This window comes from Rhinoraja longicauda, chromosome 21, assembly GCF_053455715.1.
Source record: "Rhinoraja longicauda isolate Sanriku21f chromosome 21, sRhiLon1.1, whole genome shotgun sequence".
NCBI classification, from domain to species: Eukaryota; Metazoa; Chordata; class Chondrichthyes; order Rajiformes; family Arhynchobatidae; genus Rhinoraja; species Rhinoraja longicauda.
Genome location: NC_135973.1, coordinates 4201849 through 4226038, shown reverse-complemented (window position 1 = coordinate 4226038; position 24190 = coordinate 4201849). Strand labels below are relative to the sequence as shown.

The 24190-nt window shown below is 41.3% G+C and overlaps 1 protein-coding gene across 2 annotated transcripts in view; it reads right to left on the bottom strand.

The window, feature by feature from the left end:
- Positions 1-2520: 2520 nt before the first annotated feature.
- The window catches only part of sdk1a (sidekick cell adhesion molecule 1a), a 505919-nt gene continuing 484249 nt past the window's right edge, over positions 2521-24190 (bottom strand). For both annotated transcript variants that reach the window (XM_078417620.1, XM_078417621.1), the window contains 6 exons: positions 20613-20738; positions 19129-19293; positions 15342-15479; positions 13655-13775; positions 11934-12063; positions 2521-9216 (listed from right to left, as the gene is read on the bottom strand). In XM_078417620.1, coding sequence (XP_078273746.1) covers positions 8938-9216; positions 11934-12063; positions 13655-13775; positions 15342-15479; positions 19129-19293; positions 20613-20738 — 959 coding nt within the window. In that variant the 3' untranslated portion in view covers positions 2521-8937. The remainder of the gene's footprint in view (positions 9217-11933; positions 12064-13654; positions 13776-15341; positions 15480-19128; positions 19294-20612; positions 20739-24190) is intronic.

Genomic DNA, 24190 nt, shown 5'->3' with positions numbered 1-24190 from the left:
TTAAAACATTCTCTAACACAAGCAAAAACAAAAATTGGTAAAATAATAGGGCTGAAGGCCGGGAAATACCAGGAACACGATGGGCTTTATCTTAAGATCTTAAATGAAGTGGCTGCAGGGATAGTGAATGATTTGGCAGAGATCTGAGAGAATTATTTCTTCCAGATGCATTGACTCAATGCTTTTTAACCAAGAGATGTCCCTGATGCATAACAGAAAAAGATAGGCTTCAGGTGATGTGCTAATCCGCAAGGGCTTTGGGTGGTTTTTAAATGGCCATGATGGTTAGAGACCTGTTTGAGTCAGAATTACACAGCATGGAAGCAGGCCCTTCAGCCCATGCCGACCAGGATGCCTCGTCTAGACTAGTCCTTAGTGCCTGCGTTTGGCTCCTGAAGTGATGAGTCATTCTGCACGGAAACACACCTGCAGCATGGAAACAGGCCAAACACCATGGTGACACGCCTACAGCATGGAATCATGCTAACAACACGGGTCACGCCTACCACACAGAAACAAGCCTACAGCACAGAGACACGCCTAGAGCATGGAAACAGGCCAAACATAAGTTCACAAGTTAGAGTAGAATTAGGCCATTTGGCCCATCGAGTCTACTCCGTCATTCAATCACTGCTGATCTCTGCAACCTAATCCCATTTTCCTGCCTTCTCCCCATAACCCTTGACACCAGTTCTAATCAAGAACTTGTCTATCTCTGCGTTAAAAATATCCACTGACTTGGCCTCCACATGAGATTAACTACCCACTGATTAAAGAAGTTCCTCCACATATCCTTTTTAAAAGAGCACCCTTTGATTTTAATTCAAATGGATTAAAATAATCACAAAAATTAATTGAAGACACAATAAAATGGGAAGAAGAGTTAAAATATTAACATATAGTGCAACCACTCACCATTCCTTGAGGCCAGTGACTCCATTTACAGATTAGTCCAGTGGTTCATCAACGTCCTGGTCGTTCCTGACTCCCACGCTTGTCCAAGTGCACAGGTTGGAAACAAACTGTGCTGCTGATGTATGTGAGCAGGCCCTACCCTGCACGATCACTGGCTGGCAAACTTCACTCCAAGGAAGGACTTGCATGTTAAAGAGACTCAAGGAACTGCAGGTGCTGGAATCTTCAGCAAAATACAAAGTGCTGGAGCAACTCAGCGTGCCAGGTAGCATCCGTGGAGAGAATCGACAGGTGATGGAATGGATTGGCCAGACCCTTCTTTAGGTGATTGTAGTAGGGGGAATGGAATGATGGGTCAGTCTAGAAACACTGCACAGCAAAATGAATTGCTTCATAAGTTCATTAGTGATAGGAGCAGAATTAATCTACAATCCTCGCCGCCAATCGATCATAGCTGATCTATCTCTCCCTCTCAATTCCATTCTCCTGCCTTCTCCCCATAACCCTTGACACCCGTACTAATCAAAAATCTATCTCTGCCTTAAAAATATCCATTGACTTGGCGTCCACGGCCTCTGTAGCAAAGAATTCCACATATTCAATACACTCTCACTAAATAAAGTCCTCCTCATCTCCTTCCAAAAGGAACATCCTTTAATTATGAGGCTGTGACCTCTGGCCGTAGATTCTCCCACTAGTGGAAACATCCTCTCACATCCACTCTATCTAGATTTGTAGGGGAAGCCTTCCTATCTCATGGTATTATGCATCTTGCTTGGATTGATGGCGTTAGGGTTTTATTTTTCCAATGGTGGAAAATCATTGCCTTTGTAAGAATTACAAAAGTTCTAAATTTCACTAGCATTGCACTCAGGTAAAGGCTAATGGTGAAGATACAACCTTCTCTGGTTGTCCAGGTCAACTGCTAAAAAATGCCTTCACAAGAGACTGCAGTTGGCATCCGTGCCTAGATGGTGTTGTGGTCGGACTCCCATTTAAGTGGGAACAGTTCTGAAAAAACAGCTGGCAATTATTTAATTTTATTGTATTACTAGCCCCATAGCTGGCTGATATTTGCATTTGATTCAATTACCTTCCATAAGCTGGAGTGTAGAGAAGATTTACAAGGATGTACTCAAAGGCCTGAGGTGTAGGGAGAGGTTGGGGCAGGCTGGGACTTTGTTCTTTGGAGGGCAGGAGAATGAGGAGTGATTCTTATGCAGGTGCCTAAAATCATGAGGGGAATAGAGTGAATGGACAGAGTCTTATTTTCAGGGCAGGGGAATCAAGATTTGGTGGGTATAGGTGTAAGGTGAGAGGGGAAAGATTTAAAGGAAACCTGAGGGGCAACATTTTCACACAGAGGGTGGTGGGCATATAGAACGAACTGCCAGAGGAGGTAGTTGGGGCAGATACAATAACCATAGATTATTGTCAGGTAAAATACCACAAGGCAAATTCCACCTTAAGACAAATTTTCCCGACCACTGTTTTAAGATGCTTCCTTGCCTTATTTCCACACCACATTAACAAATTGATCACATCACTATGCCACAGGGTATTCAAAGCTGTTAATCAGATTGTGAACACTTTTAATTAGCACACTTTGTGAAGACAGAATGATTAAGCAAATGAGCAGCTTTACTAAAGCTCTGAATCTGAGAGATTCACCCAACTTACACAGTGATTTCATTAAAAGAATGACTGGTACAAACCCTTGAACCAAAATATGTCTGGCATATTTTAAACTTTCTCTACAACATAATATTCACAAAAGACAAGGTGAACCATGTACACGTAGTGCCAAAAATAGAATCTACAACATTTTTCTTCCTTAACAGGACACAAAACAGGAGAATTAATTTAACAAGAAGTTACACAGTGTTGTTTTTGCTTCAAAATAAACTCAAGAATGTTCCACTGTAGAAATAAACTACTGAAGCCAAGTGCTGAATGGAATATTGGGTATAATAATGTGCTGTGAAACATGCCATTACATCTGTGGTTTTGCTGAGAACACTTCTCAACCTTTCATTTTCTGCAACTTATTTTATACTTCATCAGGATTTCACAAGTGCGTACAAATTCAGCTGTACAAAAAGGTATCTTAAAAATACACATTCATATTGTTACCAAACATGTACCAGTCATGTCCCTTACAAAGTACTAAACAACCTCTTGAAATACTTGCAAATGCAGACATTTATATGGCTTGTGGATGCATTTAAAGTGTGCTGGGTAGTGTTTCCGGGACAAACTGGTATCAACATCATCCGAGTCTACACAGGAGGCTAAGTTCCTATATAAAATAAATCAATGACATCCTTCATATCTCATGTTCTTCTACAGCAGTTTCATTGGTAAAGGTCTTTTCCTATGGACCAACTGCTAAGTACAGCTCCCATCAAACTGAGGATTCTGTAGTCAAATACCTGCAGTCACCCACCAGTCAACTGAAAATAACTCTTGTATTTCTTGAACGGAAAACTCTGCAGTGTGTGCAGCGTGCCAAGGAACACTCACACAGACAGACGTATGCTTTCTCCAAATGCTGTTAATTCTTATTGAAATGTTACTTAACATTCAAGTCACCATTTGTAATGATGTTTGCATGATAGTAAAAAGATTGAGGAGTCTTCTTCAGGCAGCTTAAATCTAGAGGGAATTCTGTAACCTCAGTATTAGGAGGGCACTGGAATTTTTTTTAAAGTACTCTAATTTGCAATGAGATGCCTTCTTGCTCAATAGCATTGTAGTCTGCTGAAAGATCACAAAACCAATAGTGAGTTTCTTGCCAATACAAATAAAGCCTTTAAAGAGAGATATACCTGATAAATAAACATGTCCACTGTATCCATTAACAAAAAGAGAAAGCAAAACTCACAAACGTATTTAGAAATGACCAAGACTTTGGGAGATTGTTTTTTTTTTAAGTTGATTTTTTTGTTTTTGCTTAAATTGAGCAAATAAATTTGGTGAAGTTAAGAACCATCATTGTTCGAAAAGATATTGTATAAGTGAATACAAAAAATATCTAACATAATAAAAATAATAAACTACTCAATATATAACAAAAATGCTGTATAAATAAGAATCTGCTACTAAAATCTTGTATGTGCAATTATTGATATTTTAAACTGTGATGCAAATGCATTTTAGTGGCACCGTGTTTATATCTAGTATCACAAAATATTGGGTTAGATTCCAAAGCAGACTGTTCAACTAAAAGTCCGCCTAACAAAGCTCAAGTGACAATAACATTTGCTCAATACATTTAAATAATATAAAACATAATGACACATTCGAGTGGTTCCCTACAGATTCAAGTTCAGACGTGTTGAGTTTAATAACGATTGTGGAACTAAGCCAACATTCTTCCCAAATGTCATTAAGCTTTTCCATCATTAAAAGTGCCCTATGATACAGCCAGGAAAGTAGTTTCCATAGCTAATTTTGCTAAATAATTCTACAAATCAACAATATGGCTTATTTAATGATTTTGATATATTCTGCTGCTTTCCATTCTTGTGTTTGATCAAAATAATGGGACAACTTGGCTCAAATACTTTGGAAAGGTGGCCAGAGTCATGTGCGAAAAGGTTCACTCTGAGGTTCAGGGTTGGAATAACAAATTATTTAATTGCTGACGTGACAAGTTTTGATTTGTAAGTGCAGCTTAATTTATGTTACAAATTATAATTTAACATCAAAAAAATTTAAGAAAAAGAACATGATATTTTTGCAGTAATATAGTTGATAGATAATACTACTTATTTAATGAAATGTTCACAGAGCCACATTTCAAGGAGATTGGTCTTGGCTGTTGCCAGATCTTCAGATGAAGAGCCTTGGTTTCACTGGTTTCTTCTAATGTGGTGCCTGACTTAAACTTCCATTGGGAGGCCTGATCTAACTGTTGAGGCTCTGTACAAAGAAGCAGATGTGGCCCTTCAATGGCTCTGCCATTCGGTGAAGTATTGTCTCTGACTCACTTTCTGTGACTTGTTCGTTGAATAGCTAGACCGTAAAGCTTGTAGCCTGCACAGTTGCAGTGGTCCCAGCAGCTTGCAGCAGGCATCTCACACTGTGGAGAGGTAGCACCAACACAGTTTCCACAAAATCATCTCTGGAATCCTACATTGAAAAGTGGTTTCAACATGTAAATCCTTCAAATATTACAAAAATGCTTCAAATGCACCTCAAAAATTCTGGGTGCTAAATATGAAGAATTACGGAGCAAATTTGTTTTAAAAAATGCAAATGTGCATTCCTCTTATTCAATATGTTCACATGAAAGGATTTCAAAGCCACATTGTAAAAAACTAGTAAAATAAATAATTTAGATTAATTCAGTTTTAATCTAACCAATTCAAACTCTGAATATTGGGGCAGCACGGTGGCGCAGCGGTAGAGTTACTGCCTTACAACGCCAGAGATACGGTTTCAATCCTGACTACGGGTGCTATCTAGATGGAGTTTGTACGGTCTCCCCGTGGCCTGTGTCGGTTTTCTCCAGGATCTCCAGTTTCCTTCCATACTCCAGACATGGGTTAATTGGCTTGGTTTAAATGTAAATTGTCCCTAGTGTGTCGGATAGTATTAATGATCGCTGGTCGAAGGGCCTGTTTCCGTGCTCTTTCACTAAATTACACTAAACATTGGCTTCCGCTGATACTGGTTCAATCACTATGGATAATAAGGAACTGCAGTTGCTGGTTTATAATTGATGATCAATATGTAGCAAGTCAAAGCAAATTAGAGTTGGTTTCCCTGACCTGATTGCACATCCCTGCAAGGCTCAAGCATTAAAACCGATACTTAAATTTAACGCAGATGTGATTGCTGTCAATAGTTTAGTTTACTTGAGAGATACATGGAAACAAGCCTTTCAGCCCACCAAGTCCGCTGGCCACCTGTTCACACGAGTTCTACGTTATCCCACTTTCTCAACCACTCCCTACAGGCTAGGGGCAATTCACAGAGGCCTATTAACCTACAGACCCACATGTCTTTGGGATGTGGGAGGGAAACCACAAAACACAGAGGATACCTACATGGCCACAAGAAGAACGTGCAAACTCCACAAAGACTGCATCTGAGGTAGGGATCCAACCCGGGACTCTGGCGCTGTGAGGCAGCGTCACTGTGTCTCGTGCTATAGTATTAGCAATTACACAAATAACAATTCCCCGTTAAAGATGAAGGTTCTCCAATAGGTGCAGGGTGATTATAGACCACTGCGAACTGATGGATTGAAAACTGGGCTTCTGCCTTAAAGCATAAAGAGGATTCCAAGTATCTACTGAGGCAGAGATGTATCTCCCATTCATTTGGCAGCCCTGGCTGCTTCTGTTTATGGAATGCTTTAGGAATGTCCCCTGCCTATTCTGACTGTTTTATTGGGACTGCAATAAACTGCACTGACCAAACTAAGCATTTACTCCAGACAACTAGAAAGACAACCCGGCTGCCTTGCAGACCAAAGATAGACAAAAAATGCCGGAATGACTCAGCGAGACAGGCAGCATCTCCCGACACTAGAAGATACTCAGCTCAACTCTGCAAAGTTTTGACCTGTGCGTGAAAAGCAGTTGAAGGAGGGTCCAACCTTTACAACTCACTGCTGGTGAGAGCAATACCCTGCGCACAGTGTGACTGAGGTCGCAGTCACTTTGGTTTATTGCCACATACTTATTAATTGCATTGAACTGAAAAATACAGCATGGAAACAGGCCCTTCAACCCACTGAGTCCATGCTGACCACCGTTCACCCGTTCACACTAAAGATAGACACAAAAAGCTGGAGTAACTCAGCGGGGCAGGCAGCGTCTCTGGAGAAACACAATGGGTGGTGTTTCGGTTCGAGACCCTGCTTCAGACTAGTATGAACCCTAGTTCACACTAGTTCTATGTTATCCCACTTTCGCATCCACTCCCTACATACCAGAGACAACTTACAGAAGCCAATTAACCCACGAACTAGCGCATCTTTGGGATGTGGGAGGAAACCGGAGCACCCATGAAGAACAATAATAGAGAGAGGCAGCCAGTCCTCGGTCCTTGTTACATATGGATCTGTCCTTAATGTTACACTCATTGATGGAACAATGCATTATATACCGGGAGGCCAAGACACCCTCTGGTCTTCCTGCTCTCCAAAAATAACATTGGCAAGGTAGTACATTTATCCTTCATCCAAATAAAAAAGCTGGTAAGTTAAGAGTGGAACTGTCGGCCGGGCATCCCAAGGTCCGACTGAACAAATTTGTTCAAGGACAATAAAAACAGAAAATGCTGGAAATACTCAGGAAGTCAGGCAGCTTCTATGGCTGTAGAAAGAAGGCTCGGGATCCTCTGTGTCTGGTTTTAGTTATAACTACTGCAGCTTTTTTAATGTTCATTTATTGTCACAGGACAATGTCCCGATAAAGGACCCTGGACCTGAAATGTGAACCATTTCTCCCACCGCAGGGGGGGACTGTCTGATGTGCTGGGTGTTTCCAGCATTTTCTGTTCATGTTTGTCAAAAAAAGCTGGAGAGTTATGGGGAGAAGGCAGGAGAATGGGGTTGAGAGGGAAAGGTAGATCAGCCATGATTGAATGGCAGAGTAGACTTGATGGCCTAATTCTGGTCCAGGTTGCACTGATGGTCTGAAGAAGGATTCGGACTGGAAACGTCACCTGTCCATTCCCTCCACGGATGCTGCCTGACTCCCTGAGTTCCTCCAGCACTTTGTGTTTTGAATCAACTTCTTTGGTGTGCCTTGTGTCATGAGGATTAGAATAGGTAGGTGCAGCAGATTTCCCCTCTTGTAGGACATTTTTATGACAATTCAGTAGTTTCATCCTTACCATGAGCGAGGCAGCTTTTTTGTTTTCACTTTTAGATTTATCTAATAAATTGAATTTGAACTCTCTATCTGCCATTGAGAGATTCAAACTCAAGACTTTGGATGAATGGACCAGAACTCTGGCTGCTACTCCAGAAACCTAACCACGATGCTATTAAACCCCCGGTGTACTGCTGTGGCACGGAGAAAGTTATCAAAAAAGCACATTTATGAAGGCTGAAAAAAAATTAGCAAATAAAATATAAGACAAAACATAATGTGTGGACAGGTGGGTGAAAACACTTAAAATTCATTACACTCTTAATATCCTGAGAATAGAAATTGATCGGAATTAATGGCAATTCTGAAGGAAACTCACTTTAAGAGCTTGTGACCTCTCAAGCTGCACAGAATTAAAACCGAGTTCATGATTAATCTTTTTTGTTTTTTCCCTAATCTTTCTATAATCTTGGCCAATAGATTTCTTCATTACTGCTTACATTTTCTAAAGAACTAGGATATAATTCAGAAACTGTTTTTTTTTTAAATTTTAGAAAATGATTTAAGGTTTTTGCCTTTTTTCAGTTGGTGGTGGTACTGTAGGATTGACCCTTTCACAGTTAAGGTACCCAGTACTGAAGTTGTGATGAAATTATAAGGCAATGAAAAAGCTGCCTGAAACATGCCCTTTCATGCAGTGGTGACACGTGTAGCTCTTGTTATTTACCACAGCAGGAAGTGACTCTCTTCACGCCTGTCTTTCTGTGGATTGATTATACACCAGCTTTACGCTGTGCTTTGTTTTGGTCGTCTGATAAAGTAAACTTCACTTTTGTCTGTCTGGGCTGGTTTTGCACCAAGCTTAAAAAGTTATGTTTTGTGATCAACTTTAATGCTTCCAAGGTGGGGGAGAGAGGGGGGGGCGGGTCGTGAAGCTGAGGTATTTTTTAGAAACAAAAAGGTATCAAAAGAATATAATGAATGTCACGTTGAAATGAATGGGATACCGATTTTACTAAACACCACTGCGAAATTGGTATAAATTACCAACACGTAAAAGGCACTTTTTAGGCAGCTTTGGAGATGACAGTTTCCATTGGACAGCTTTCTCTCAACTGTAATTGTAAGTCTGTTCATCTGGCACGGTGGTCCATTGGCGAAGGAATTGTCTGATGCTGTTCAAGGCGGAATATCACACAAAGGAGGAGAAGCCAGTCACAGGAGTCCTTGAGCCCGACGCAGGCTGACTCGAGGGCACGTAGGCCCCGCCTGAACTCTGCGTCGTGATCACTGTTGGATAGTACGGCTCCTGCTCGCCGTCTGTGCATTCTTCGTAAGTGTAAGCCGAAGCTCGCGGAAGACCCTTGGGCTGCCTCTTCCATGAGTTGTAGTAAGTGGGGTCACTCATGTAGTGGTTCACGAATGAGTGTGTGCTTTTTGGTAATTCCCCTTCACAGTCACTGTCGGTAGCCTGTAAAAACAGAACATTTTAGTTCCCTGTCCCTGGTTTTGTAAACTAACAATGAACCATTCACCATTTTTTCCGGCTTTATCTTGCACTAAACGTAATTCCCTTATCATGTACTGTAAATGGATCGATTGTACATACACTGTAAATGGATCGATTGTAATCATGCATTGTCTTTCTGCTGACTGGTTAACTCGCAACACGGTACACATGACAATAAACTAAACTGAAACATTGTCCCCCTTGATCTGTGTTTTCACACTTTAACCTTCCATATCTCTTACGTCCCCCATCCCCTAGCTCTCTCTGTCTGAATAAGGGTCTCGACCCAAAACGTCACCCATTCCTTCTCTCCAGAGACGCTGCCTGTGCTGCTGAGTTACTCCAGCATTTTGTGTCTATCCCGGTTTTACACGTTTTATTTTTGTTGAGGCTCATAAAATATCCCAGTGGTGTGATCGACTGAGCTTCCCCACCTCATTGTTACACTACAGAACAAGATGCAAAGAACTGTATTCAGTTTTGGGCACCATGTTATGGGAAAGATGTTGTCAAGCTGGAAAAGGTGCAGAGATGATTTATGACGATTTTGCCAGGATTCGTGGGCCTGAGTTATAGGGAAAGATTGAGCAAGCTAGGACTCTATTTCTTGGAGCGCAGGAGGATGAGGGGTGATCTTGTAGAGGTGTACAAAACCATGAGAGGAATAGATCGGGTAGACGCACAGAGGCTCTTGCCCAGAGTAGGAGGATCGAGAACCAGAGGATGTCGGTTTAAGATGAGGGGGGAATGATTTAATAGGAGGGGTAAGTTTTTTAACGCAAATGTGGTAGGTGCATGGAACGAGCTGCCGGAGGAGGTAGTGGAGGCAGGTACTATCGCAACGTTTAATAAACATTTAGACAGGTACATGGATTGGACAGATTTAGAGGGATATGCGCCAAATGCAGGCAGGTGGGACTAGCGTAGATGGGACACGTTGGCCGGTGTGAGCAGGTTGGGCTGAAGGGCCTGTTTCCACGCTGCAAGACGCTAAAACCTGATTTTGGTTCTGAATCTTCTCTGATAATTTAAATATCTTATTTTCAATATTTTAAATTCATAGATGTTTCATTGCCAGCTAATACTATGAGAGAACTAAACCGCCCATCTCGCAGTAGGCTTCACAGTGAAGTATAATTCCATTTTTAACATCTGAGGCTTAGAATCGCTTGGATGCAGGTCTGAGTGGAAAGTCAGACTGGGATAATCTGTAACAACCTTTCATATTTTCTGTTCATTACCTCTGACATGCCAAGCAATGTTTGTGTCTTGGAACCCATGACCTAAGCATACACCAATCATTTACAAAAAAACTGCTCATAAATCAATGCTTAACAATTATGGATTTGAACAGTTGTCAGCTGAACTTTACAAGTAATGACTGTGAGGTACATATCTGAGCCAATCACAATTTTTTTTGCAGATAGTTACAACTGAGCTGAGATTATTTATAATTATATACTGAATAGTGAAACAGTGAAGGGCCACACACCCTAGTTGAATGTGACTTGGGTTAATCCAAGGTGAACAAAATGGTAGTAAAACAAAATTGGGGAAAAGGTCAACAAGAGCAATAATTGCCCAACCCTAGAGGTTCACAGGATTAATTAGTGGATATATTTGTATTCCCTTTAAAAAAATATATGATAGCTAGCTTTCTCATGGAAAGCAATGGAAACTTGCAAGGATATCGCCGAGGATGGGAAATCTTAGCAAGATTGTATAGGCTGGGGTTTAGATTTAAAACCGATTGAAGGATTGGAGAAAAATAGATCTCCCGGTGGTGTATGAAATGTAAGGTATTTGAGGCAGAAACCCTCACCATATTTTGTCGGTGCCGGCATGTGTACTTCATAAGTTGTGATCTGGAGGGCACAAAAGTGTTACTTCTGGGAGAAGGGTGATTCTGCTGTAATGCCCCTTTCCACAGCGTGAATTGGATTAGTGTGAACACTATATTATGTGGGCCGAATTTGGTTACAACGCGATTTCCATCAGAAACTAGAGAATCACTTAAAAGTTAGTTTGGAAAATGACAAGCAGGAAAAAAAGCTGTCTTAGAAAAAAAAGTGCTGGAAGAAAACGTCTCTACATGTAGCCTTCCCTCAGTAATATGATCCCATTGTCAATTAAGAACATAACTGCTAGTTTCACTGTGGGAGGTCATTGAAATTGATAAGCAATCAGTTTTATTGATACTGCTGCAACAATACTCGATTAAATAATGTAACATACAGCCTTGTATTTTTAGCTTGCAGTAACAAAAATAAACTTATAGTTATTAAAAAACTTTAATTTTGAAAAACCTGCAGGAATGATAAATCTGTTATAGTGAGTCTGATGCCCTCTTGCCTTTAACACCTCCCTCCCTATTCCCCATTGACACAATTTTTTATACAAGATTTCCTATAATATATAATAGTAATTACAATTAAAGGGATGGACTTGGGTAGGTTTTGAGCAATAGTTCAGCGTCCACAAAGATACCTGTGAGGGACATAATAAACGCTCTTTATCCTATAAAGTCTCTAACTAGCGGCAGTTCAGCATACAAAGTAGAAATATAGCATCCTATATTCAAGCAACAGCACAGAGGTGTAAATAGGGTCCCTTCTCTGGTTGTACAATGTATGAAAGACTCTAGGGGCATGAGATTAAGTAGAAGAGTTAACGTTTACCTCTGACTCGGATATTTCCGTGGGTTTCTCTGTTAGAGTGGTGCTCTCTGTCAGCAATATTCCATTGTAGTTGTTACATAGATCCTCATCAGAATAGCGTAACCCTCCTGGACTGGGCCTTGGTGGAAACCTTGCAACAAAGACACGCAGAAGAAAAATGATTATTGTTAGGATCAGCACTGTAAAAGTTTAGTTAGTGTAGCACCATAATTAGTAAATTATATAAAAATATAATTTCAAGTTTAAAGCCCAGTTTATTGCTGGTATTGATGCACTTACTGCTATTGAAGTATATTGGTACAGGTGTAAATAAATTATGTCTTACTGATTGTTGCAGTGTCAAAAAAACACTATTTACCAGTGAACATGATAGGACACTCATTTGAATCATGAAAGGTCGTGCTTCCAGTGAAGGTGGTTTTAGGGCGTAAGAAATAATTTGTACTGCATTAAGTGCAGCAGTACTAATAAAGTAAAAATACTGCAAAAGATGCAAAGGGTTATGGATGTAGCCCAGCCCATCACAATGACCAGCTCCCACCATTGACTCAATATATAGTGCGCACTGCAACAAGAAAGCAGCCAACACAATCAGTCATTCCTTGTTCTCCCCACTCCCGTCGGGCAAAAGGTACAGAGCTTGAAAGCACGCACCACTAGATTCAAGAACAGCTTCTTCGCCTCAGTGATCAGGCTTCTGAAGTCCTTCCATAAGCTGGGGTATACTCTCGATTCTCCATTCTACCTCATTGTAGACATTGGACTTTTTTTTCTAGAACGGTTATGGTATAATGCCGAGAACTATAATTTGGCATTCTAAGTTTCCCTTCCCTCGCCCTGTTGTACTTGAGTTTGGCTTGCTTGTGTTCATGTATAATGTTATCTGATCTGCAGCTCAGTACTCAGTGACAATAATAAACCTAAAGCTAAATCTAGTGAAACTGCAGTACAGATACATGTATTAAGACAAATCTATGTTTTCTATGAGACATTTCCAAATAGAACATATCTCAAGGTTTGGTTTTGATGTGAGATAAATTCCAGTGTGTTCTCAACCTATACATAAATGTGTCTCAGAAAAACACTTATCAATGGCATTCGTGGAGAAAGAGTTAATGTTTTGGGACAATGAAATATTGTGGACGTTGCTGCCTCACCAGTAACTGTTTTCATTTCAGATTTCCAGCTTCCAAAAGCTTTTACTTTTGTTTTTACAAAAAGTATCTTAACATTTCAGATACAACTGAAGTCAAGTCACATACATTTAGGTTCTGACTGTGCATTCTAAATTCTTAGATTTTACCTACACGGAAAACGGAAAAAGGTTGATTCATTATTTTTGTTTAGTTTTAGAGAAACAGAATGGAAACTGGCCTCTCAGCTCCCCGAGTCCACACAGACATCACACTGGTTCTGTGTCATCCCACTCTCTCATCCGCTTCCTACACAGTAGGAGCAATTTAAAAAAAAATAGAGACCAATTAACATACCAACCTGCACGTCTTTGGAATGTGGAAGGGAGGAAACTTGGAGGAAACCACGCAGTCTGATGGAGAACGTGCAAACTCCACTTAGAGAGCACCCGAGGTCAGGAGCGATACGGGGCCTTTGGCGTTGTGAGTCAGCAGCTCCACCAGCTGACCCATTACTGGAGAAGCTGCAAAGGAACTGCCACAATAAGCACAAATGGTGCCCAGGTGCAATCAGGTGTCAGTACTTACTTGGTGCCATTTTTCTTACAGAAATTGCTCTTGACGGTCAAATGTCTGCTGTTCAGCTCCAGGGCAGCAAACCCTCCATTATCTAAGGTGAGGGTTTCTTCCACGGTCGAGTTATGTTTACCTAAAGGATAAGACAGCTATCATAAGTAAAGACTGCACGTGTTATAGTATGTACACCTGAGGGCTATGTTTGCCTTTGACTTATTTTACAGCAGAAAATCTAGCCTTTTGTTCCTCTTGCAGATCAAAATAAACTTCTGGTTTTGTACAATGTTACTGTATATCGTGCAGTGTTACAGTGTTACTGCAAATGAAGATCTATTTCAAATAAAGCAAGTGATTAAAGAACAAGTGAATGAAGACAGTGTTTACAGTTGGAAAACAAATGCCTTCTTGGGCAAACACCTTTTAAACTATTGTATGGATTTGATAAAAGTGAATGACCAAGTCATTGTATAAGTCTCATCATTCACTTGCCTAAATTCTTTCAGAGTTGTAACTGAACATTGACTTTATCTGGAATCATATCATATCATATATATACAGCCGGAAACAGGCCTTTTCGGCCCTCCAAGTCCGTGCCGCCCAGTGATCCCCGTACATTAACACTATCCTACACCCACTAGGGACAATTTTTTTACATTTACCCAGCCAATTAACCTACATACCTGTACGTCTTTGGAGTGTGGGAGGAAACCGAAGATCTCGGAGAAAACCCACACAGGTCACGGGGAGAACGTACAAACTCCTTACAGTGCAGCACCCGTAGTCAGGATCGAACCTGAGTCTCCGGCGCTGCATTCGCTGTAAAGCAGCAACTCTACCGCTGCGCTACCGTGCCGCCCATATATCATATATATAAACCATATATCGATGACCCTCCCCAATGCCAGCGGGCTCAATGATTTTGACCCACAGATTCACTCAATGTTTTATATCAAAATCCAGAAAATGTGAGATTTGGTAGAAAAATAATTTTTGTAAATTGTGGCAAAGTTGGGATCCAACATCTTGCAGTTTTCAGAGGGTGATTGGTGCAACCAGGAAGCAGGAAAGCAAATAAGAGAGATGGCTAAAAGCACAGCGAAAGGCGGCATTTCAGAGGGACGAAGATGCTACTGGAGTAGAGGGCATCGGAAGCACAATAGACAAAGACCAGGCAGGAGAGTGTGCAGCCTGGATGTGGGGCTTGAGGCGATTCAGCAGAGAATGGAGATAAAAAGACATTGGAAAATATAAATATGATCTTGCAGTAAGATATTCTTAGGGGCTTGGAGGAAATGAGGTTGGTGTGGAATGGTGCAAGAAGATTACTATAACCCTATTGCCATGAATTATCTTATAGCTCAACTGGGAAATCCAGAAGTAGCAAAAATGGGAGATATATTGACTCGTGGAATAACAGTCGGCAATGCTTTAGATAGCAAGAGATGCAGTGGGAAATGAAACTCAAAGAATTCACGCAGCTGAGTGTAGAGATGGGATATGTAGATGTTTTGGAGAATGTGAGAGAGGAAGGGGAGATAGTTTTGGATGTTAGAGACTATTAAATGCAGCATACAGAACGCAAGGCTATCCAATTGTCAAGACATGCATTACTTACACACATTTTAACTTTTTCAATTTAATAATACTATAGTTTAAAATGATTACAACTCCTCAATAATAAGGCAGTGGTTTATTTTACCATTGGTGTTCTTGTACTTCTTGTTCTGTCCATGTAGGATCAGGCCGAAGACCATGAGCAGAATGAGGATGATGCTGCAAAGGGCCATCACTATCAGGAACCACCACTCTTCATAAAATGGAGGATTTCCCAGCTGAGCTGTAAGACAATTCATAGCAATGGGGTTATAATAATGGGGGATTTTAACTCACCCAACATTGACTAGGATTGCCTCAGTGCAAGGGGTTTAGATGGGGCGAAATAAGTTAAATACGTTCAAAAAATATGTTTTGAGACAATGTGTAGGCAGTCCTACTAGAGACATGTAAAGGGATACAGTGGGTCAAGGTGGACAGTGGGTTGAAGCAGACAGTGGATTAAGGCAGATTGTAAAATAGTCCTCAAGACTGGGTGAAATTAGATTATACCAGCCTCAGTGAACAGTCACAAGTAAACGTGATAACCAATGTTGTTGCTTTATTTGAGGGATTGCTGTGATGAGGCAGAAAATTAATAGGCCAGTGATCCTTACATCAGTGTTAGAGAAATTACCGAAGAAAATTCAGGGTTCATACGATCTTCCTAACGTATGATGTCTAGACCTGAACTAGGATTATGTATATCAGCAGCATGACCTCCACTCTAGTTCTCCAAACATAAAGACTCCATTAGCCTTTTTGATTATTTTTCATTCTTGACCAGGTCATTTAATAATAATGCAGACCCGTAACTCTCATTGGAGCTCGACCGAATTTAGCTTTTCGCCACTCAGCAGGGACTCTGGTCAATCTTTCAGTATGGTGAATTACCCTGCACTCTTCCACGTTAAAATTCATTTGCGATTTTTTACCTATTCACTTACACTGCATTTCCTTTTTGAGATTCTTAAAATCCATTTTGTTCAGCTTTTTTTTGTTTTATCTCTCGTCGTTATCATCAGCAACTTTATCTGTTATATTCAATTCTATTCTGTCTCTTTCCTCATCTTGTATCCTTGCCTTTCTCTTTGGCAAAAAGACCTGTCTTTGCAGGGTGTAAACTAGTTTTGAACCATATTAAATGGTTTCTTCAGCTGTTGATTTACCCATTGGTAATTGCTCCCAGTTTAATGAGGTCAGTCAGTTTGAAGTCACTGAAATGTGGAATCTTGGCCACAATATTGTTTCTCCCTTTCAAACATAATGTTGAACATGAATATCACAATCTGTATTAGACAAATGTTTACAGATGAGTGTTTACAGTGATGCAGTTGCTAGAGCCGCTGCCTCACAATGCCAGAGACGGTTTGATCCTGACCTCGGGTGCTGTCTGTGTGGAGTTTGCACATTGTCTCTGTGACTGCATGGGTTTTCTCTGCTGCTCCGGTTTCCTCTCACATCCCAAAGATGTGTGTGTTTGTAAGTTAATTGGCTTCTGTAAAATTGTCCCTAATGTGTAAGAAGTGGATGCAAAAATGGGATAACAAAGCAGTCATGTGATGGTCGGTGTGGTCCCAGTAGCTGAGGAGCCTGTTTCCATGCTGTATCTTTCAATTCAATGCAATCAGCGAAATGTTAACTAACGCTGACTCTTTACCCATTAAAGCCTGTTTCTTGTTGGTTCTCTCAAGAGAGAGTTAGATATAGCTCTTAGTGCTCACGGAATCAAGGGATATGGGGCAAAAGCAGGAACGGGGTACTGATTTTGGATGATCAGCCATGATCATATTGAATGGTGGTGCTGGCTCAAAGGGCTGAATGGCCTACTCCTGCACCTATTTTCGATGCTTCTATGTTTCTAGGACTTACTGCTGCAGGAAATTATCCCCAACACACTCGAGGTTCACTATCTTTCTGACGCAAGCTGGTCTATTATCTCAATTTTTATGAAAGATAGAATCTCGCGATAAAACCACTTTGCTTTGCTCATGTACTTATCTAATCTCTACCTATTGTACTTTAAGGGAGGCGATGTCATGACTTATGCCGTTGTGTTAAATACTATTTATTTTATAATTTTGCTCATACGGTTGCCATTGTCTACTTGTTAAAATCCCCAGCATTATCCATTCTTTGCACTGAAATAATTTTGTCTTTAATCATTGAAGTTTCCTGTCTGCCAGTTTCCCTTGTAGACATTATAACCTGGTACATTCAGTTCCTTGTCTTGTGTTGCAACCATATCTCGGTAATAACTGTCATGTGTGAGTAATGAAGACCACATTTTACCCACTAAGTAGAATCTGCCCCTGTAATTCATTTGATTTATTGCTTACACTGTGCATTTGTATAAACAATGCTCACATCAGCTGCACACCTTTGCCTGTCCTTCTGCTCTACAGTTTCACTCACACATATCCCTCCTCTAATGCAATTATTTTACATCTTTTATTCTCCCTCTATCTCCACAGCCTGAAGCACTGCTCCGACAGTAATTGGATTAGAATTTATATTACCTTTCTCAACTGAACCCTCCGGCCTACTTACTGGTGTACGGTCGTTGTCACTGCCTAAACATTCTTCCCTCTAACACCTTGGTCTTGGCTGAGTTCACGGGCAACTTTCCCTAATGGTTAAGTTCCATCCTAGTCCTGGTTTCCTACAAAACGAAACCCCTTTTTCTTGTGCATGATCACCTCCTTAATCTATTTTGTACACAGCTAAGAATCATAACACTTGGACTCCTGTTCTATAATTTAGTTTCTACCTTCTTGTCTACTCATTCCTATGTTGTTAGTTTTCAATATGGTTCACTGCTTAGCTCCCCCTCTCTTTTCAATTGCTTTCATGCTGGTTTGAGATGTAATTTAAATTGGGACCACGCAGACAACAATTCCCCTTCCAAAGAATGCTATTTGACAAGCTAATTATTAAATTTCCCACAGCTCCCACATTATATTCCCCACCTTTTCCCCTTCGACTGTCTCTGTTCTGTTCTAAGATAAGTCGTCCAGTAATCCTTCCAACAGCTTCATTCCTATCCCACGGGGTAGCTGGAACATTGTTCCAGTCAAACAGTTTCTGCACTTACACATTCTCTTCAAATGATGTTGAATAAGAAGAGTGGGACCTATTTAAATTGTATAAAATCCAATTAAGACATTTCTTTGACAGATCAAGTAAAACTGGTCCTAAATGGAACTGAAAAGCTCCAGGAAAATGGCTTTCAGAAGTATTTTTGGAAAGATAGCAGAGATGATTTACAAAGATGTTTCCATGAGTAGGAAGCCTGAGCTTTGGGAAGAGGCAGGGCAGGCTAGGAGTTTATTCCTTGGAGTGCAGAGGTCTGAAGTGTATAAAATCACATGGAGATTAGATAGGGTGAATGTACAGACTCCGAGGGCAGGAGAATACAGAATGGGAGCGCTTTGGTTTAAGGTGAGAAAGCTGAGGCACAGCCTTTTCCACATAATAGTGGTGGGTGTATGGAATGAGCTGCCACAGAAAGTATATGAGCAGATACAAAATGCTGGAGTAATTCAGCGGGACAGGCAGCATCTCTGGAGAGAAGGAATGGGTGACGTTTCGGGTCGAGACCCTTCTTCGGTTTAAACCAGCACCTGCAGTTCCTTCCTATACAAGTTGATGAGGCAGGTACTTTAACAAATGTAAAAGACATTTGGACATGTACATGAACATGAAATGCTTAGAGGGATGTGTTTCAAACACGGGCAAATAGGGGTAGTTCAGATGTGGCATGTTGGGCGAGGTGCGTTGAAGGGTCTGTTTCCACGCAGTCTGACTCTATGCTTCAAACACTCATGTGAATCAATTTTTTTAACAGTGAAGATTATTTGGAACAGCAGTCACTAGAACATAAAGTGAATTACCTGATCTCACGATGGACGGCGTACTTGGCTCACCGTATCCAAACCGATTGACTGCAATGATCCGAAATTCATAGCTCACTCCTTGCTTTAGCTTGTCGCGGTTAACCATGTGTGATGTTGTATCACTTGGAATGTCCTTATCAAAGGTATCCCACAATCCTTCATCTAAATGAGAACCCATTCAGGTGAAAACAACCAAACATTATAAAACAGATACTCTGGAACAAATATATTTAAATGTTTTTGCTTTTTATTTTTAGTTAAATTTTGACAAACTCTTACAACTTGTAATTTGAGCCGAAGGACACCATGTTCTCAAATCTCTCTACTTTCACTGTGTTCCACTTCAGACAATTTATTGCTTCAATTCTCTGTCAAACTTTTCTTTCATTGAATCATTGAAAGATACAGCATGGAAACATGCCCTTCAGCCCACCGAGTCCACGCTGACCATCGATCTCACGTTTACACAAATTCTCATGATCCCACTTTCTCTCGGGGAAATTTACAGCTGCCAATTAGTCTACAAACCGGCATGTCTATGGGAAGTGGGAGGAAACCGGGGCACCAGGACGAAACCCAAGCAGTCACAGGGAGATCGTGCAAACCGACAGCACCCGAGGTCAGGGCTGAACTCAGGTCTCCGGTGCTCTGAGGAAGCAACTCTGCAGCACAGAAATAAGCCCTTCAGCCAACATGCAAACTCCACATTGACAACACTCGAGGTTAGGATCGAACCCGGATCACTGACGGTGTGAGGCAGAGGCTCTACCGGCTGCGTCATTGTGCCGTACAACCATGCCTCAATGATCCACAAAGTAACTGTTCCAATGGTTCACTGACAACCTTACAGTCTTCGGATCTGTTCATTTTAAGTTGACCAAAGAACCGACCAGAAATGTCAGCCATCCATGTTCTCCAGAGATGCGGCCTGTCCAGCAGTTACTCCAGCACTCTGTGAAAACATCACCTATCCATGTTCTCCAGAGATCCTGCCTGAACTGCAGAGTTACTCCAGCACCTTGTGTTCTTTTCTGTATTAACCAGCATCTGCAGTTCCTTGTTTCTACATTTTCTCCCTTGCACCAAGCTCTGTTCACTCATTTCCCTGCTCTCACTAACCCATTGTTGGCTAAGCCTCTGTGAAGAGAGCAGTGGTTTTTCTGCAGGTATTGAGAAAAATTATTTTTTATAACATCTAAAAATAACATTATTAGAGAGCTATCTTGTTAGCGAATGACGTGCAGAAGTTTCATTTTCTTAAATAGAATCACAAAAGGCACAGAGAGTATGGATTTGACTTGAGCAGGAGAATTTTAAAAAAGAAACCAAAATAATCCATTTTTAAAAATCAAATTTGTTCTTTTTTAATTCCATTTCCATATTGCATTGAAAAGCACCAGATTGCATTATTTGGAGGCTCACAATGAAGCATATGAGGCACGGTCCATATTTCGAGAAGGCCGCACCAGCAGCTTGCTCACCTGAGGGTCTTGCCTCGATGACGTAGCCCTTTATAGGTCCATCTCCAGGCACACCTCGTGCCCAATGGATTGTGACAGCTGCTGAAGTTTCACTAATGGAGGGGTTCAGAGGGGGGCCTGGGGAACCTGTGCAACAAATCACGTCTTCCATTATTAAAGGAGAAAAGGCAACACTCTTCTGAAATAGTAAAGCACATTGTAATGATAAATAGCCGTATTATCTGTTACAGTGGAAAACACAAAGTGCTGAAGTAACTCAACGGGTCAGGCAGCATCTGCGGAGGGGACGGATAGGCGATGGCTCGTATTGGGACCCTTCTTAAGATTCAGAGGCTGAAGAAGGGTCCCGACCCAAAAGATTGCCTATTCAATCCCTCAACATATGCTGCCTGACCTGCCGAGTTATTCCTGCACTCTGTGTTTCGCTCAAGATTCCAGCATTTCCACTTCCTTGTGTCTCCATCTATTAACAGAATACAAGTATACGGCGTGACAGAAAGTTATTGTGTCTTTAATCAAACACATAGCTTTTGCAGTTCCTGCCTTTCCCTTAACCAGAGGTGACAGCTTTATAACATCCTCTTTTTTGTGTAGAGGGTCTGATTATGTACGATACAACCTTATCCATGCAACCATGTAGACAGGTACATGGATAGGACAGGTGTGGAGGGATATGGACCAAGCGCAGGCAGGTGGGACTAGTGTAGCTGGGCATGTTGGCCGATATGGGGAAGTTGGACCGAAGGGCCTGTTTCCACACTGTATCACTCTATGACTCTATTTATGATAATTCCTCAACTGGTTAGCAGGTAGCTGCCACCATTTTGTTTCTTAATTTATTTAACCAACAAGAATGGAAATGATCTGGTGAGTTGTACAATCCAGCTGGGGTCTCACGCATTTCACTGGTCATTGCACACCACACTGCTTATTCCTTGCAAGGGCTTCATGTCGATGCCTTGCGGGGGAATACAGGAGAAGGAAGCCCTGTATAGCTCTGCTGTAGGTGTCACCTGGGTGAATCCTTTACCAGCGACCATTCACCAGTGTAGGCAACCTTCATGGGAAAACTTCACCCAAAAATGTCTCTCTCTCATTCATTGCACCGTCAGTCTCCCTTTTGTGGCTCTTCACTGTAATTATCAAGGCTTTGACTTTGACAAAAAAACAGGTATTGCCTGCCACAGGCATTTATTTCAGACTTATTTACACATTCCCCCTCACTTACTCAAGGGACACAGCCTTGATTTCAAGGTGGCTAAACTCCTGCGTACGGGATTGGAGATGCCAAGCATGAAGCCTTGGCAACCTTTTAATTATTGATTCATTTCTCGGTTCCAAGCTTGTGCTGGTGTCAACAGTGTTTATTTCCCACCCTTGCTCTCCTGTGAAGGTGGTTTAGGCCAAAGAAAAATAAGTTTGGTTAAAATTTGGCAATATTTTAAAGATGCTGATTTGATTCATTGTTAACCAACAATGACACTTATTTATTGAATGTGGGATGTAATTCATGAAAGACCTAAAGACGATGGTCCAACTACATTAATCTTTCAAAACCAAAAGTGTATAATTCCACTTCATAGTCCATCCTACTTCCTCCTTCGTGCAATGTAATTACTTGCTGATATTTGTTAAAATAAATATGCAAGCTTTGTGGGAAGTAATATGGACTGCAGGTTTATTTATAAATTCACTTTCATGGGTCTCAAGTAGTTTATTTACATTTTCTACCACAATTTATTCTCCTGTCCTCATGTAACATCAAACTAAGAACTTGTGCGTTGAATTGAAATGAATAAGATTACCCGAGGCAAAGCACTGGTTGGTTGTCAGCTGTGCCCGAGGCACTGCCTGAGCCAACAACACTGAAGTCAAAATGAAAGCTGTTATACATGAAATCTTCATTCATGCCTTTCTTATCTCTTGTCTTGATATTTCTAAGGCACTCCTGACTAGGTTACTTTGTTTGATCCTTTAGTTTAGTTTAGAGATACAGCGCGGAAACAGGCCCTTCGGCCCTCCAAGTCTGCCCCGACCAGCGATCCCTGCACATTAACATTATCCCACACACTCGGGACAATTCACACTTATACCAAGCCAATTAACCCACAGACCTATACGTCTTTGGAGTGTGGGAGAAAACCGAAGATCTCGGAGAAAACCCATGCGGTCACGGGAGAACGCACAAACTCCGTACAGACAGCATCCGTACAGGCAGCACCCGTACCCATACCACTGCGCCACTGTGCCACCTTTTATAAACATGACTTTGCCTCCAGCTCCCATCCCGCCCACCATATACCCACTGTGTTTGCTGTTTAACAATGCTTCAGTTAAGCATTTACCATGTTAGGAGCTCAATACAAATGCAAGTTGTTGCAGTCGAGGGTTATTTAAAAAAGAATTATGACCATCTCAAAAAGACTTTTCATTAGCAAAAGGTTTTCCAGTTCTATGCACAACAAATTCCCGTAGCCTTTGAGCTGCTCTGTGCAGGTGGGACATGCCTATGCTCATGAAGAAAAAGCTGTTTATGGATTAAATGAGAAATTGTCATGGCAACATTCCTATTTACCATGGTAGCAAATGTCTCGGAGGTAAAGTACAAGTCACAGCATAAACGTTGTATGTTAGATTTCTCTGTGGAAAGATGTTCCTTAGATGTGCTGTTGAAACAAGGATCGTGTGGGACCGGATTTGTGATTTTTTTTCTGTGACGTTACAATCTCTATTCTATTAGATAATTATGTGGACTATAGATTGTTGTGTTCGTCCTTCGGGTTCGAAGATGACCATGACTTCACTTTCAATCTTATTATTTCGACCGCTGATTGGGATCCCCGCCAGCTGGCCGAGGTTGAAGTCATGACTTGCGCTTGACTTGGATTTAAGTGAGGGGGAGTTGTGCAGATCGTCGGCCTCACTCTCTCGTCCTGGCCTATCGAGTTCCAGCAGCAAGACATAGTCGAGACGGCTGGGGACAGGTCAGGATGTAGTGGATGGTCAGAAGTGTCCTACGTATCTCACGTATCTACGTATGTTTGCGCTCCACGACGCTTTGCTGGGATCGTCTTTCTGCCCGTTGAACCTTCTGGTGGTTTCCTCCGCGCAATCCGCCAAACCCAGGCTTCACGTGCTAGGTAGACAAGCTCCAAGCCGCTGGAACCAACGACTTGCCGACTGTACTTGTGGCATGCACACAAGACAGTGGAGACTATAGATACTTTGCAATGCATTGACAAGTGTCCAAATTCCTCTTCCAAAAAATGAAAACATATCTATTCGATATTTGAGATATAGAATTAAAAACAAATATCTGACTTCTCTCCCTTCCCCACCCCATTCATTAATTGGGCAGCAATGCTGATTTCTGAAACTCAGTTTGGATGAGTGTTACCTCTTTAAGCAAATGATGACCAAAATGTAAATGCAGACACAAGGAACAAAAAAACGAGGAACAAAACAGTGCTGGAGTAACTCAACGGGTCAGGCAGCATCTCCGGAGAACATGGATAGGTCACGTTTTGGGACGTGATCCTTCTTCTATAGACTGAGAAAAGGTCCCGACTCAAAACATT